The sequence below is a fragment of the Typopeltis vanoorti genome, chromosome 12 (genome assembly GCF_054136105.1).
Source record: "Typopeltis vanoorti isolate ZY-2024b chromosome 12, IOZ_Tvanoo_1.0, whole genome shotgun sequence".
NCBI lineage: Eukaryota > Metazoa > Arthropoda > Arachnida > Uropygi > Thelyphonidae > Typopeltis > Typopeltis vanoorti.
The window spans coordinates 126270071-126288425 of NC_143560.1; the positions used below are offsets into that span (position 1 = coordinate 126270071).

The 18355-nt window shown below is 35.5% G+C and overlaps 1 protein-coding gene across 4 annotated transcripts in view; it reads right to left on the reverse strand.

Moving 5' to 3' along the window:
- Positions 1-18355, reverse strand: part of LOC150101214 (rho GTPase-activating protein 45-like) — a 519012-nt gene that overhangs the window by 33569 nt on the left and 467088 nt on the right. For all 4 annotated transcript variants that reach the window (XM_090401286.1, XM_090401287.1, XM_090401288.1 and 1 more), the window contains 2 exons: positions 11376-11563; positions 3185-3373 (listed from right to left, as the gene is read on the reverse strand). In XM_090401286.1, coding sequence (XP_090257412.1) covers positions 3185-3373; positions 11376-11563 — 377 coding nt within the window. The remainder of the gene's footprint in view (positions 1-3184; positions 3374-11375; positions 11564-18355) is intronic.

Consider the following 18355-nt stretch of genomic DNA (forward strand, 5'->3'; position numbering starts at 1 on the left):
CCAGAGATGAAACTTTGATGAGATTATGGTCTGAATTGCCAACAGGAGCATTCATCTGAACAAAGTACCTGGAAGGAGAACTAGTTAAGAATTAAGAAAAGATCAAGTATTGGATGAGTGAAGAGGACTGCTGGGAATTCTGGTGAGAAGATGAATGATCTGTTTTAAGTCATTGTATCAAAAATGTTTGCCTCTCTTCCAGCTTGGTCAGTGAAATTTGAAAAAGGGAGTCAATTAGAAATGTGGAATTGAAATCAGCAAGAAGGATGACTTAACTGTTTGGAAATTTTAAGTCAAAATGGTGAGATTCTACATTAGGCATCCTTTGGCAGGGAATATCAGAATACACAAAAGCATAAGTACTTCCCTTATGGCAGAAGGAGTCATACAAGGTATAATTTGGGCAATCAACATAAGCTGTGGTTAATTTAGTAGAAATCCAAGGTTCAGTCAAAAACAGAACATCGGGTTTGGATGACTGCAGATGATGCACATCACTGAAGTTGTTGTCACAGATGTTGGTAAAGTGAATATGAAAGTTTTTTTTTTTTTGAGAGAGAGATTTATTTTTTAATTTAACTGCAAATACACTACCTATTTAGACTTAGTTTCATGTTTAATGCTGCAAAAAAGAAAAGGAAAACATGCAGTGGGAGAACATATTCTTGAAGATGTCACTCATACAAAGAGAATACAGTCTCCAAACCACAACATGGCCTTGACAGTGCCCCTGCATACCATTACATAGATTGCAGTGTAGTTGGCAGAGATTATGTGCCAGTTGATCAGGAATCCTCCGAAAAGATGCATTACCATCTGGTTTGGTCCTGTACACTAACTGATGGGCAGCCTGCAAAACTGCTTTACTGCTGTATCCCCGAAGATGGGGAAAGCAGTGGATCCCTGCAGTACATTTGGCATGTCAAAGGTTGGGGGGGGGGGAAGAGAAACTGGAACCCTTGTTCTGGGAACTGAACTGGCACTAACCACTTCAGGCTCTCAATAAGCAGGGTGGTGTTATTTCACTGGGCAATGAACCTTATCTACCACCTGGGACTAGTTGGCATTTACTCCAATTAGGAAGGTATCTCTTTACAGCAGGAATGCTCACCATTACCAGAGCCCCTTTAGTAGAAACAGGCCACACCACAAGAAGTCAGACTTGACTGGAAGGGAGGGAGGGGAGAGAAGCTGCATAATAAGATATAAAAAAATGAAAGAGGAAAAGATAAAAAGATGGTTAAATTTGCACTTAAGTTGGAGGATATTAATGGGAACAAGAAAATGTTTTGATGGAAATCTTATGATTACTAAAAGAGAGAGAGATTAGGAAGAAGTGGCAATGTTACTTTAGAGATCTTTTAAAGATGAAAGTCATAATAAGCTGGAAGGAATGTAGAGATGAAAGCGATAATAGGGAAATACATCTGGCAGAGTCTAAAGAAGTATTAAGGAAGATGAAGAATTGAAAATCAACAGAGCCAGATGATTCACCTGCTAAATTAATCAGAGCCTCTGGTAGTTCAAGAATGAAATGGTTCTGTGACATTTTTGGACTGACTTAAAGAAAAAAAGGTGATGACTGGACCAAGGATATCTTAAGTATATATAAAGGAGGCAGTGCAGGGACTATAGAGGAATAAATCGTATTATTGTACAAAGATTTATGAAGGATAGTGGCAACAACAAGAATAAAGGTGAAATAGATTAAGATTTAAAAGATAGCAGTTTAGAAAAAGGAAATTAACAGGTGATTTGAAGTTTTTTTTTTTCCCTCTAAGGGATAGAGAAATACATGGGAATATGGAAAAAATCTGTTTATGGCTTTTCTGAATTTGGATGTCTGATTGAATTCAACAGGGAAAGAAATGTGGCAAAGTTTGGAAAAGGTATGGTATAGGAAAAGGAGAAATGGTTATGTTCAAGAATATGTACGTTAGCACTATATGGAGACTACATTTAGCAATTTAGAATAGTACAAAAGATATTGAAGAAACTGGAATAGTGTAACATGAAGCTATAGGTTACATGTTAATAGAGTGAAAGCATGGTTTTAAATCAGAAAATGTACAATCTAACAGTGTTAGACTTAATGGGCCAGTCTTGAAGAACAGTTAAAACTTCAAATATTTGGAATAAATAGTTCCTTGATATAAACTTTCATTGGCCCATTCACTGGGCCAATGCTTTTTATAACCGAATAAATAGTCTACTTTAGGACAGTGGCATCCCACTGAAATGTAAGCTTTTGATTAAAAGAAATTACTTCTTTTTTTTTATTTTGCCTTATGTAGCAGAGAAATGGAGACTAACAAAAAAAGAAGTCTAAGTAGTGGAAATAAAATTTTGAAGACAATGCAGACAAAAAAAAAAAAAAAACGAGGAAAGACAGAATAAGAAATAGTTCCTTCAACTTTAATCCAGGATGGCTCTTTTTCTGACTAATAGGAAAGATGATATAAAAGATTTTTCACAACATCACAAACAGAAATGAAGTGTGTGGTGAGTATTGAGAATGGGATGTAATGCTGAGAAGGGTGAAACAGTCTTGTGATTATAAATTAATGATGCCAAGAAATTATATTCTTGGTTTAATCCTTTATCCAAGTGTAAGCAAACAAAGCTTGTGCCTGAAGTATTTGAGGACTGGGCAACTTATATATAGAAGCTAATGACTTCATATCACTTTCCTTAGTATCCCATAATGCAAAGCATAACGTCACATATCCTTATGGACATGTATAATGCTATGCATTATGGGAATGGTCATTACCCAGACCAGTTTCAACCTTTGAGGTCTCATCAGTGGGAGCCAGATGCAGCGGTGATACCAAGGCTGAAGTAATGAAGTCATATTTTCATATACACTTAATTATTAAATTACTCTATATTAGATATAGTTGTTGGAAGTTTTTCCACTTGGTTTTACTATAAATTATATTCTTGGTTTAATCTTTTCAGGACTGGGGCACGTTATCCAGTCCAGAAAATACCTCAGGTGCAAACTTTCAAGAATATAATTTCTTGGCATCTTTAATTTATAGTAAAACCAAGTGGAAAAACTTCCAACAGTCTTGTGATCATGGATACGAATAGCAAAGTAATAGTAGTGACATTGTTTTATATCAAGAAACTATGCACTAAAGAAAACATTTGTATTTTTTTCAATCATATACAGTAGTACCTGATGATTGTGTGACATCAGAGTTATGATGAGGTGTTAGCTCTTGAATCTTATCCATTCCCAAAAGTCCAGGTAAGGAATAGTCATCTATATCTAAAAGTTCTTCATTATTATTTGATTGTATATTGTCCTCCATATCATTTATGTGACTAACCACTGCTGTTGTGTCACTAAAAACTGATGTTTCATCTAAAAAAAAAAAAAAATTCTAACATTATTAAACAGCAAATGCAATTAAATGTGATGGCTCTTATGCAGCATTGCAGTGGAAAAACACTTAAATCCCACTTGCTAAAGGAATTTTAATCCGTTTTTTTTCAGACAGGTGCAGTTATATAGCCTTAAAGAGAGATAGAGCATAACTGGTCACTCATAGTTTTCTTCTTGCAAAATGACATTCTGAAACAAATCCCAAAATGAAACTACTGGCTGAATGGCATCTCCAACAAGTAAGTCATGGGTTTGAATTCCACTGTGGGCATGGAAGTGGATGTTTGTGAAAATTTTTAGGTGGAAGATGAACTCATCACTTGGTGCGAGACCGCTGCCATCACCACTGTACTAATAAGCAGGGTGGTGAGGTCTGAAGTGGCAAAACTTTCATACTTGGTTCTTTGGAATATTTAACCCTTAATCTGTCACTGATGCTAAAAAAATTTTTTTTGATAGGTTTATAACCATTTCATGGGCAGGATTCACATTAAAAGACAAAGAAAAAAATGCTTTTTGTGAATACATTCAAGAACTGCTGGTATGATCACATTATTGTGTTCAATACTAACAAATTCCTCCAATACCCTGAATAGATATTATGAAGATCCCAACGAGTGGATATCTCAATTCTTGTGTAATTGCTCTTGAAATATCAATCAGTAACACAAAGGCCTACTAAGTAAACTATCATCTTATGGGTACCCACTACCAGTTTCTTCTTCAGATGACTTCCTCTTTCAGATTTCCAAACCAATGCCGAAATATCCCATGGTTCTGTACTGTTTTGTTCACCTTTCTTCCTATGTATACATAACCTTCCCTACTGACTAATCTTATGCATACTTTTGCTCTTGATAATACAATCCATTTCTCTGCTTCATTGGATAAATAATGGAGAGCTTCCTAAGCTTGAAGATCTTCCACAACCAATCCTTTAGATAATGATCTAAAGTGCAGTGATAGCCTTCTCTCGTCTTGCAAAGGTAGCGAGTAAATGAAACGAATTCTCCCAGAAATCTGAGTGTTCCTATCTGGTGTGTCACCAATTTTGATAAACTTATTTATCATTAGACAAACAGAAGATAGATAGTATGATTTTAATCAGGATTTTGGTGTGGTTGAGGAGTACTTTAGTTTCCAGGTGGACGGGATTCTGTATGTCCTATGAAAATTTACTGCCCAATGATCAGTTTTGAAAGTGCTGTTTTGGAAGTCAAAAATATTAATTTGTTTGATCTTTGTAACATGTTTGCACTGTGTAACATAGTCATATTTCAATAGCTGGATTTATATTACACTGCTTGACAAAACACTAATAAAAATTCAATACATAGAATTTAATACTTATGTACGTAAATATTAAAGAGGCTAATGAGATGATACTTTGTCTGACCCAGTGTAATAAAAAAAAAAAAAAAAAAAAACCTAGGCATGATATTAAATCAGCTGTGGGTAGCATAAGAGATCTACATACTGATGAATTAGGCTATGAGCTTTCACTTTGCTTAATTGGCATAGTCACACTATCTATTGTTCCTCCGGGCAAACACTCCTCAGGCATTCCATTTTACACACTATAGATCATCAAGTCTCCATACAGCATGCAACTTATCACTGTTTCTTGCTCACCTGCATTCCTCACACTCTCTCTCTTCTAACACATGTTCCCCTACTTGCATGTTGTCCTGTCATCTCTCTCTCTCTCTCCATTCCTGGTTCCAGCACACTCTTCCATTTTTCTCACTCCCGCTCTTTTATTGTTTCTCCTATCATTCCTGTCTCTCACTCCTACTCTGATTCACTTTGCAATCATTGTTTCCAGTTACCTAATCTGTTTTTTCAAAGAAAGACTTTGAAAAAGCTCCTCTAGTCAACAACTATTACTAAACTCAGAGTGCTCTTTCTTTGAGTAGCTTAGCACTATGAATGCCATACAAAAAATAAATATCCCTAATATTTGAACTTACACTGGACATACAAACTCCTAACTTGAAAAACTAGATGAATTTTTAAATAAACTTTTAAACATACAAATTTCCCCATGTCTCTGCAGAAGAATCAATAGATCCTTGAAGACCTGTTTTCTCTTGCCATCACATCTTACATCATTGCATCAAATCTTCATTTCTTTACTTAGAAAGAAAAATTTTACGATCACATATGTGGTCTGGCAATGGGCTCACCTTTATCACCTCCTATCGCCAACATATATATGGAAAATTTTTGAGGAAGTAGCTATAGCACAGGCAATCTTAAAACCACATATTTAGTGGAGATGTGTCAAGGATATCTTTATTATTTGGAAACATACCCACAAAGACTTTGAAGATTTTTGTGCATTTCCAGAATAATTGCCATTTGAAGTAGAAAAGAAAGGAATATTACCATTCCTAGACAATTTTATCATCATTATTATTATGATTGGAAGTCTACAGAAAAGAAACCCACACAGGTAAGTACTTAGAGGTGAGCTCGTTCTATCACCAAAATTAGGTATTATCACATTAGTAATAGTTTCATCTCAATCTCCATTTGTTGCAGTTTGTGTAACAGAGTTCCATGTGGTGTCTTGTCAAACACTTTTGCAAAATACTCAAGTATCATCATATAGCCATATATAATGAAATACTAATATAGTGGAACACTTGAAATAACCCAGGTATAGAAATTTCCCATAAGCAATGTCATTATTTGCAGATGATTAGGTAATAATATCAGATAAGGAATTTAATCCACAAAGAACAATTCATAAATTAAACATAGTAGAACAGTTTGGAATGAAAATATCTCTTGATAAAACTAAAACAGTAGCATTTTCTGGACACACTCCACTTAAAAATAAAACAGGTAAATACTTATAATTATCTTGGGGTGTGAAATATCATATTATGAAGGAGAAAAGAACATCAAATTGAAAACTTCAAAATCTCTGAAGATTATAGGTCCAATAACTATTACTCTGAATTATAATCTTAAAAATATATAATTCTTTAGTCATTATTATATTATATGGCAGAAAATTTGGGCAAGAAATAAATAACAAGATAAGATTTATGAGAAGAACTGCAATACACACCATAAAAGGAGAAAAAAATAAAATTGGATAGAACATGTAAACAGAATGGGTAACACTCGATATACTAAACAATTAATAAAACATAACCTAAATGAGAAGAGAAGGCCTGGAATACCTCAAGAGGTTATTAGATTAAAAATGAGACCAGAGTAGATCATAAGGTATCTGTATTGTGGTATGATGATGATGCTGAAGTGGTAAAAGGGTATTACCATATTATTAAAATACTCTGGATCAGACACAGCAGCAGAAAGATTTTCTGCTTGGCTAAAAATATAACTAGACAAGAGCTAATATTTTTTGTTTTAATCCTTTACCTAAACATAATACCTCGATACTGAGCCAAATGGCATGAAGTCAACAGCCTTTACATACTAGTAGCATAGATGGGAAGATACTTCATTACAACTTTGTTTTCTTAAGCTTTGGTAAAAGAAGATTAAAATAAGAATATAATTTGTCCATATTGTTTTGTAACCAAGCACAAAAACCACCTGCAGTATATGCTTGGAAAGAAGTCAGCAGACACCATGGTGCCCACTTTATTAAGATATAGGACTTCCTTTAACTGTGATGACTGCAGCAATCCTATGGGGCATACTTTCCACAAGTGTATGATGATGATCAATGGGAATTTTGGACCATTCTTCCTGTAGGCATGTAAATGAGGTCCTGGACTGTTGTAGGGTAGATGTACCTTGACCTCACCCAGTGCTCCAGTTCATCCTGCAGATGTTCAATAGCATTAAGATCAGGTCGCTGTGGTGGCCAGTCAAGTGTGCTGATATTCATGTCCAGAAACTACGCAGTTGCAACATCCTTATGACACAATTCATTGTCTTGCCGAAAGAGAAAATGGTCAGTTCCACAGAAATGCCACAAAGTAAGAAGCATTGTCTACAGCAGTGGTGGCGAACCTATGGCACGCCCAAGAATTTTGCTGGCGCGTCAACGATTTACATGTGATATCCTTTTATACGCTTATAAATTATTCCACTTTTTTTTAATTGTTACAATACATACAAGTTAAATTTTGTTTTACAGGAGAGAGCAGTTATGAAGACATGAATTTGATTGGTGTGGTATTAACAAAAGATCACATGACCCAAAGACAAATGGAACCGACAATTTTTGAGTTGAAATGCTAATTCTCTTCTCTTCGGTTGAAGAGAATTAGCATTTCTCTTCGGTTGAAGAGAAATGCTAATTCTCTTCAACCGAATTCCATAACATCTGCAAGTGTCATAACATTCACTATATATTTCTTAGTTTTAAGACATTCACAATGGGGTGTCGTTTATCGTTCTGACAGTACTTCTCATTACCGGAGCTCAACTCTCACAAAGTTTCAACCCTTGGTTAATTTTTATTGCTGCTTGTTTGCGTTTGAGCTGGAAGGGGAACTCACACATGCATTATATGGCATTTTCAATTCGTGGTAGAATTTTATTTGAAGTTAGCCTTTGTGATCTGTCATAATGACATCGAGAATTTCAAATGCAATCAAACAAACACTTATTTCATGTAACTGAAAAATTGGACAATAGTTTTAGCTAGATACTGTGTTTCCAGTGCAACATATGGTTTTGCTTGCCTATACAGTTTAGTTTCTGTGAGAGGGGTACATGTGATTCATTAGTTAGCGTCATTTTTACTCGAGCTGTCTCTAATTGCACTGTTGGTTGAGAAATATATTACACAGCCTGCAAAAGCCTCTGTACCTTATTCAGGGATACAATAAAACTTTTTTTTTTTCTTGCATCTACAGTATATAATGACTGTTGGGGAGGGCGTGTTGTTTTTTGGGTGGGAGGTGTGTGTGTATATATATATATATATATATGCAAAACCTTTAATGTCTTTTTTTTCGTAAAGTGAAATCAGGGATGCCAGTTATACGCGAGGGCAAGTTATATTCGGCGGTAAGCGTTCGCCGACAAGTCTACATCCTTCTGCTGCTTCTCCTGCTCCGCTGACTTCTATGGCAAGTTACAATGCATAAATATTTTTCTCACTACTGTTTTTTTTTTTTTTCAAACCAACATCATTATAATCAATTTTATACTGAATAATATTATAAAATTTTGGTGATCAGAATGGGATATGTCAATGAAACTTACCACAAATTAATTTAATGATGTTGGCCAGAGGAAACTACAATATTGTAGCATTAGTCCTGTGATTGATAACTAATTTAAATGCGTACTTTTATATTTACCAACATGCTACAGCCTATACCGTATACATTAAGTGTATTAATAATCTTTATGATTATGCCATAATTAATTATTAATACTTATTTACTAAAATAAATAGCCAAAAGGCTTCACATCGGCGATACAAAATTATATAAATTAAGTGGATATTAAATCCAACATTATTTCAAAGCCAACTACACAAACTATAGACATTTCGTGCGAAATTTGATCAGAGATCTTACGGGAATACACTCGCTGCCTACCACGAGTTGGGCTGCTAGAGCAACTGGTAGTATGGCGGCAAGTGTATTCCCGTAAGTTCGCTGGTAAGATTTTCCACGAAAATTCTATAGTTACTGTAGTCAGCTTTGAAATAATGCATAATGATCGCACGTGTGTTCATTATGCATTATTTCAAAGTTCAGGCAATTTGCAGAAACATCAAAATTTATTTTGCATCCAGACACAACATCAACAGATAAACTCAATTTGGAGATTTTCGAGTGGCTGAATTTGGAAGATATAGAAATGCAACTAATCGATTTTCAATCTAATGGAAACAAATGTTTGTCAATTTGAGAAATGACTTGGAAATAATGGAAAATGATCGATTATTGGGAGCAATTAAAAAGAATGCAGAAGAGGAAATATTGAGAACTTGGAATGCAATTCCTGAAACCTTTTTTGTTGTTTAAAAAACTAGCGATGGCTACATTATCAATTTTCTCCTCTACATATGCTTGTGAGTCATTATTTTTCGAAATGAATTTTATAAAAGACAGTTTAAGAAATAGAATGACTGACGAATCTAGTTCCTCGTGTGTATTACTAAAAGTGACAAAATATGAAACTGATACAAAGCATTTGACGTCTAATGTACAACAGCAAAAATCTCATTAATAAATTGATAAAATTTATTGATTTGTATATGACAGTGTATGTCAAATTATGAGTTCATTTTTATAAAATTCTATGTTAATTTTTAAATTAGTCTCGATAAAATTCTGCAATTAATTTTGTATTAATGTTAATTAATTAGTTACTGATGTGCCTGGCATGTCACCAACTCGATTTGTAAACTTTTGGCATGTAGACATAAAAAGGTTCGCCACCAGGTATCTGAATGCACTGGTCTAGTGCATTCAGGTACCTCTCGGAGTTCAATGTTCGTGGCACCACAAACAAGTTTGAAGCCATAACAAGACCATACCATCACACCACCACCTCTGAATTTCATAGTTGTGCTTACACACTCTGGTTACAGATGTTCACCAAAGATGCTTAGTAGCATCTTTGGTGAACATGGAATGATTCGTTACTCCATAACACAAACTTCCATGTCCCACTAAAGACGACAGTGCATGTTGGTTTGGGTAATGTGGAGCTTGCATATTGCAGTCCTACCATGGAAACCCATGCAGCAAGTCTTGGTTCTGAATTTTTTTTTTGCAGATTACCCAGAACATTGGGCATTCAATATGTAGGTCAACAAATACCAGTTTTTACAAATTATCCTTTGTAGTACCCCTACAGTCATGTTCAGTGAGTGTGGTTGGTCATCCACTGTGGATAGCACTTGCAGTTGACTCCCTGCATACTTCCATCTCTGTATGGTATCGCTGATTGTTGACCTGGGATGGCCCAATTTGTCAACAGCCAAAGATAGGCCTTCAACACAGTATCCTATCACAGTACAGCGCCTCTTTCAAACTAAATGGGTTCCCTTCTTGCAGCAATTTCACCTGGACACAATTGCCCTGATTTGGGAGCATCGTATTCCTCTAAATCAGATTGTGTAATTAGTTTAATTTCTTGGCAGTCTTTTTAATTCAAGATTAGTCGTAACTGGGTTTAGTTGTTGCAATATTACTACTTCTTTCATGGTTTTGCCTGTGCCACAGTTCTCATTGTCATCTCTCTCAATACTATTTCATTCTTCTCTTCCCAACTTTTTTTATGGTGAAACACTTCATTTCCACCTTTTTTTCACATCATCTGTGAAACATACATTTGTCTACATTCATTTTTACTTGATTCCCTTAAAAGAATATTTTTTTAAGAACTACGACTTCATATTTTGTGCTTGTGCCATTCTCCTCTCTCCCCCCCCCCCTTTTTGAGGTCATGTATATTTAGTAAATGGTATACAGCTGCAACAGTGAATGACTTTACTGCAATTTGAACACTGGCTGGCATTCTATATGCACCTTACAGCATTCTAAGATTTCAGAAGAATAAAAATATTTAAAAAAAAAGCAAAAAAAAGCTACACAGACATATTTTTGTCTGTGTAGCTGTGCATAAAAACAGACTGTATACATCTGTCTGTGGCCATTTACTGCCGCATGTAGTTTGTCTTATTTCTATTTTTCTATGCAACTTGCAAAGAAAATGTTAGCATTTAAATTAAGTCTTCTTCCAACTAAAAAACATGTCCTTGGTTCATTTCTATCCTGAACTTAAATGGCTCTCTTTGCTGCAAAGATAAATCCAAAATGAGATTAATAATCAGGTTGTAGTACCTCAGCACAAACTCCCAAATATACATATACATACATGGATATTAATATATAATTAAGTGCTTATCAACTTGTGTTTTAGTTTGAATGCTGTATGTAGTTTTGGAGACTCACAATCTATGAATTAATTAATGAATATGAACTAATGAAAGAAAAACTGGATATTTAATCTAAAGAAATATTACCTTGGTAAGTCTGATGGAGTGCTTTGTTTTGCATTTTTTCAACCTTAATGGAATTGTCATCTTCTGAAGTATCAGATGGTAGTGGTGGTGGAGGCCCAAATATTTCATAAACATATGTGATAAGTAATTCAATCACCCGAGTCTGGTGAACTGTATCAACAAGAGAACTGAGTGATGCACTACCTTCACTGGAAAGAGAGAGACATGTTTAAGATACATCTAGAGTTAGTGGTGGTAAATAGTAGATACTGCATGTTCAGAAATTACTTTTGCAACCTATAACTGAAATACAGAGTGAGTTCATGGTATTTGCCCGCACATGTTCAAAAAAAAAAAAAAAGTGAACAAGCATTTCTATTAAAACCGTGTTTTTTCTTAGATATTACTGGTAATGCCTCTAATACCAGATCTATAAGTCAGTGATCACTGAATTTTTGAGGACAATTCCACCCACAAAAAGTTAAACTTATAAACATTATCATATGTGAGTGGGCCAAGAGCTAGAAGAAATGAATATTCTTGTTATAAAAAATGCAATCATTTTCATGTCCCATGATTCCAATAAACAAAGTTAGTGGTGGGCTCATTCTTGGATCCCTTAGCTGGTGCCTGGATGGGACTGGCCCCTTATCCAGTACACTGCTGTGGGTGCTGCTGAACAATGGATGCTACGTATAATTGTTTGCCATGATATATGGTCAAGGACTTTCTGTTTTGCTTCTGTGAGACAGAGCTGCTGATTCTTTAGGTTCAATTTGCTTGGCCTGGGTTTTCGTAGGAACAGCTGGTTGTGTCTTCAAGTGTGCAGTCCATTGCTTCCATAATAGTTGAAGAGGTAGGTGCTGTTCATCCATTTTGTACACATGCCCAAACCAGCAAAGTCTATGTTTTTGAAGTTCTTCTTCAGCTGGTTGTCACACCAAGTCCTGATGGTAGGGTTTTCGATATGGTGGAATAGTGATATTTGTAGTATGCGACGGAGGTATCGAAAGAGGTGCATCTTTGTTTTGAGCGAGATGTTATGTTTCTTCCATAGGCACCAATTCAGTGATCAAAGGCAGTGGCAGCCAGGCCAATTCTGTTATGTACTTCTGCTGTTCATACAGTTTTCCTTGCTTGTACGAGTTAACCGAGACATTTTAACTGGTTCACTGAATTGGTGCAAAATGAATTGATTTGTAGTCCATATGGTTGGGCAGCATTTACAAAGATGCCACTGTCATCAGCAAACATAAGATCAGTTAAAAATTTGTCTTAGCTATACTGTACTCCACATTTACCAGTGAAGACCGGTTGTACGATAGCATCAACAGCAGTGTTTAACAGAAATGGTGAGATTACACATGGGGGTGCTGGGCTCATACCAGGCAATGACTCATCTATCACCTAGTTATGCAAACATCTACTGCTAGCCATTCAGGCTGGAAGCAATCAGGAAAAAGAGGTTAAGGTAGTGCAGAAATTAATTTTTTTATAATGTGGATCCAAACCATGGATAGGCTAAGAATTTTTATTCTATTTTTATTAATTTTAATTATTTTTTACAATTTTCAATAACATTGCTCTAGAGACCAAACATGGAACTTTTTAAAGCCACTTTAGGCCTGTAATAAGCAGGATGATGGTCTCACACTGAAATTCATCTCCCACCAGATGTTAATCATTTTAGGAGGATTCAGTTGTTTTGACCAAAGAAACTGAAGTTTGTGTATTTGGTCTGTGAACTGCATGTGTTTTTCTGGTCAGTATGCCAGTTATATATGGGGGGAAAAAATATTTCTGGGAGCAAAAGACCAGCCAACTAATTTTTACTTGTTTAGAAGGGATTGCCATTATTGTGATAAATCATAATCCTGTTGAGAATTCCTTTATCATTCATTTTTAGGTAAATTTTTCAAGATGTGTAAATGCCTATTGGATCTACCTGGCACATATTGCAAATTGTTCCTGGACATCACTGAAATTGAATATTTGGAATCTTTATAAAAATTTATCTAGCCATCTCAGTCTTTGGACAAATTTTTATTAAATTATATTATCTTGATAGAATTTATAGTATATTAACTAAATTATGTCCAGGTAATACAATTTTGGTCTTAGTAGATTTGTTGAAAAAACAATTTAAAGCAAAAATCATTCCACATTTGCTGGATGGAATTGAATACAATTTGATATTTGAATATCCTTTCAATTTTGTTTTCAAACAGACCATTTGCAGTGGGAAAAAAAAAAAAAGTGTCTGGAATACACATGCCAAAAATAGTTTGACATTTCATGTATATTCATCTCATTTTTGTTAGGGTACTGTTATTTATCATGGTAATTCTCATAAAAAGTTATGAAAATACTGATGATAAAAAATTTTGACTCTGAACAATTTGAAACAGTAATGCTTACAGAGTTATAAGAACCTGCAAACTTGATGTTTATTTAGTCGTGTGCGCACTGTAATAATGTAATTTCAACTGCGAACTTAGAACTGGATTGTATAAGCACCCCCCCCCCCCCCCCCCCCGCTATAACTGGGCAACTGATTGCTAAAATGAGAATCCCTCTTTTGTCTGATGGACCTTATTATTATTATGCAGGCTCCTTCAGAGAGTACAGGACTCATTAAAAGAAAGTCCCTTTCAACTCATACAGGATATCTATTGTATCTGCTGTTTTAAGGATACTTGTGACATAAGTCATCATCATCAAATTCCTGCCATGTACCCTCAAGAGGTGTACAGGATATGACAGTACTACATGAAAAAATTACATCATTACTAACTTCCTATCTACAATTTTCCTCCAAATCAGTCTGTTACTTGTCAAGACTCCAACATTATCAGATCTTATATTTCTATCATCTAAGGCACTTTGTACCGTATCAATCCACCTATATCTTGGTCCTCCTCTGGGTCGTCTTCCTGCCAACCTTCCAGGTTGGCAGGAAGACGACCATACCACCTGAGATTAGCTCTGCTAACACATTCCTGGATGCTGACAATGTCAAGTTCTTTCCTAATATCCTCATTTTTAATATGATATTGCCATTGATGCCATCTGTTCACGCCTCTAATCTTTCTCAGGACTCTCATATCTGCGGGCTCTAGTCTTTGGTCAAGTGTTTTACTTCTGACCCAGCTCTCAGATCCATAAATTAAAACTGGTTTGAACACTGTCTTGTATACAGCTAATTTAGTGTTCCGACTAATTTCTTTCTTATTCCATATGAATTTATTCAATTGACTTCCCACCAAACCAGCTTTGCTGATTCTGTTGTCTATTTCCATATTTAATTTACCATCTTCACTAAAAATCGTGCCTAAGTAGCTGAAATGTTTTACTTGTTCCACAGGTTCTCTGTTCACAACGCAATTGACATTTTCAATGATTCTGCCTATTTTCATTGTCTTTGTCTTTTTATTGCTGACCTTCATACCATATCTATTACAACAGTTATTCAATTTAGTCAGGGAATCTTGCAGACTTGTAGCGGATTTATTTAGAAGTATAACATCGTCTGCATAAATCAAAGAGCTGACATTAACATCTCCAATTTTGATATCAGGTTTAATACCACATTCCTTCATAATGTGATCCATATAGATAATGAATAACAGAAGGGATAATGTACATCCTTGTCTCACACCAGATTTAACATTAAACCATCTTCCTGTACTTCCTTCAATTCTAACTGCTGACTTACAACTCAAATAAAGACTAAGTATTGCTTGATATAATGCCCATTGACACCATATAACTGCAGTGTATTGAATAGCTTCTCTCTTGGCATCTTGTCATATGCCTTTTCCAAATCGACAAAACTTAAATACAGATCTTTGTTGTATTCCCATGCTTTCTAGACTATTTGTCATAAAGTGAAGATCTGATCCTGACAGCCTCTATTTGGCCTGAATCCAGCTTGTTCTTCACCAAGCTTTTCTTCCACATTCTTCTCAACCGTTTCTCAAGTATACTTGCAAAGATCTTGCCAGGAACACTCAGTAGGGAAATACCTCTGTAATTCTCACATTCAGTTTTATTTCCCTTTTTATATATGGATACTATGAGAGCTCTACTCCAATCATCGGGAATTCGTCCCTCTGTCCAGGCTTTCTGAACTATGCAGTGCAGCCACTGTAAGACTTTTATACCACCATACTTCAGCATTTCTGGTCGAATATCATCTACTCCTGCTGCCTTTCCACATTTCAAGCCTTTGATGGCTTTTTCTACTTCAAGTATGGATATATATTCCTGACTGCATGCCTGGTTAGTGTTTTTTATCACTGTGCTGTCATCACTGCTTATTTCATTTAGCAGTTTTTCAAAGTAATTACTCCATACTTCAAGGATATGTTTTTCTCCTGTTTTCATGTCACTTTTATCATCTCTAACTCCTTTTACAGCAATCTTTCTTCTATTCCTAAGCTTCTTCAACAACTTCCAGAATATTTTGCCACCTTCTTGATATTTATTTTCTATATTCTTGCCAAAGTCCTCCCATGACTTTTGTTTAGCTAATTTTACACACTGTTTAGCTTTCTTACATTTGTCTCTGTATTCTGTAAGAGTAAAAGCTGACTTATTTGCCAGGAACTTTTGATATGCTCTCTTCTTTTCCTTCACTGCCTCTTTAACTTCCTGTGTCCACCAGGAAGTTCTGATTTTTTTATCCTTGCACACAACCTCACCACATGCCTCTCTGGCAGAATCAATCAATGTTTTCTTCAGAGTTTGCCACTGAATCTCCAAGGTTTGATTCCTGTTCTTTCAATAATCTTTCTGTATTTTAGTCTACAGTTCACATCTGAGAGCTGCTCAACTTTTATTCGCTTTAAAACTTTCTTACATGTTATTCTTTTCAATATGAAATTCAATTTTATCCTGCTCAAGACTAAATAGTGATCACTTCCAATTTCAAATCCTCTGTACACTCTGGTGTCCTGCACCAGGGAGAAAACATCACTACCAACAATAACATAGTCAATGAGACTTTTCTTATTCCTAGCCTCTTCTCTCCATGTGAATTTGTGCACATTTTTATGTTGGAACATGGTGTTAGTAATAAACAGTCCATGTCCTGAGCAGAAATCCAACAGATATTTGCCATTATTATTAGCTTTGCTCTTTTCTCCAAATTTTCCCAAAATATTTTTGTATGTTTCACAATCATTTCCTACTCTGCTATTTAGATCCACAACAAGGACCAACTTTTCCTTTTTCATTGTGTCAGTTGCTTTTTCTAAAGCCTCAAAAAATTCCTCCACTTCTACCTTAGTAGAACCTTCTGTGGGACCATAGGCACAAATAAGTCTCATTGTCAAGTTCCCCATTCTCATATTTGCCCACATTACTCTACTTGAGACTGACTGCCATTCAAGAAGATTAGCCTCGTATTTTGTGTCTAATACTATGGCTACTCCTTCTTTTCCTTGATTGTCATTGCCTGAATATAACATTTTGTATTTATTGCTCAGAAGATCTCACCAGTTTTTGTCTTTTTTGTTTCAGTCACCCCTATTATGTTGATCTGGTACTTATCTAATTCCTCAGCTAGCTCCATTTCTTTGCCATTCAGACTTCTTACGTTGATAGTACCAATCTTTAACTCTGGTGATGTTGAGTTGGGGTTGGTTTTCAGATTTGTTCTAGTAGCTGACTTTTCGCTGTTCGCCCTGCTTCCCTGGCGAAAACAACGGGGGACTTGTTTAACCGGGCGACGCCCCAGCTGGCATGAAATTTTGTCATGTTGTACCATTTTTTATTTTGGTTTAACCAATAAGAATACAATTTGGTCGGCTAAATCCCAAATTGCCAGCCCATCCTCGTTTGTTCAGTATCAAAGTAGATACCCAACAGGGTGCACCACGAGAAGGTGAGGATTGGACATTAGGTCAGAAGCCCTGGTCGGTTCTCCGCATTCCTTTAAAGGCTATGTGGAGGTCTCCTCTCAGTTATACAGCTTTGACCTTTAAGCACCCCTTGTGACATAAGACTGAATGATATATGCACGTAAACACCAGAAAGATATTTAATTAACAAAATATTTCGGTCTGGAAATAGCAGACCATCTTCAGTGGTATTACAAGAACAGTTTTTTTAAAAAATACAAGCTAGAATACTAACAATAGATCGTTAAAAATAGAACATGGCATGTGATGTTATATCACTAAGTATAAAACGGAATATTTTGAAGTAGACATGAAAAAAAAAAAAAATTAATGAGTAATCTTGATTAGACTTTCCCAGATTTTTGATATAGATATACAGTCATTACAATTTAGGTTGGGACGATGGAGCAAGGCCTCCACGCTTTCCTTGAACAAACGTTCGAACCTATAATGGGATCTATGTAAGAGGCGAGTCCTGGATCAAAAGATGCTGTGGTCAGTTTCAATCCCGTGTTGAGCCAATCCAGACTTTCAAGTTTGTTGTGAAGAATGGAGGATTGATGTTCTTGGATTCTTTTTTCAAGAGAATGTTCTCTTGAAAAAAGAATCCAAGAACATCAATGAAAAAAATTATGAGATGAAAAAATCAATTGTCTATGACAGAGATTGACTAACTTCAGAACCAGTCAGAGAAAGGCTTTGAAAAAGTTTCTCTTTAGTTTATTTAATGGTTTTAATTCACAACTCAAGAATAATAAGAAAATTATATTTATTTAACTTATTTGTTGATATTTTGCTGGTGTTATAATCAACATCTTCAGAACACAAACAAAAAATAAATAAAATACAATTTGTGCTCTGGCAAGATTAATTACTTTAACTCCAGTAGGTTGACTTCCTATCCTTTTAAAGCAAAAGTCAGTAACAATCCACTGATGAGGAATGTCACATAATGCTGTTATTCCATAATGAAAGTCAGAGAAGTCCAAATTTGGACATGTAAAGTTTTCCAACTTTCTATCTTTAAAGATAGAAAGAGCGGATACGCTAGCCGAGTGGTAAGCATATCCGCTCTCCAGCCAAAAGGCTGCGGGTTTG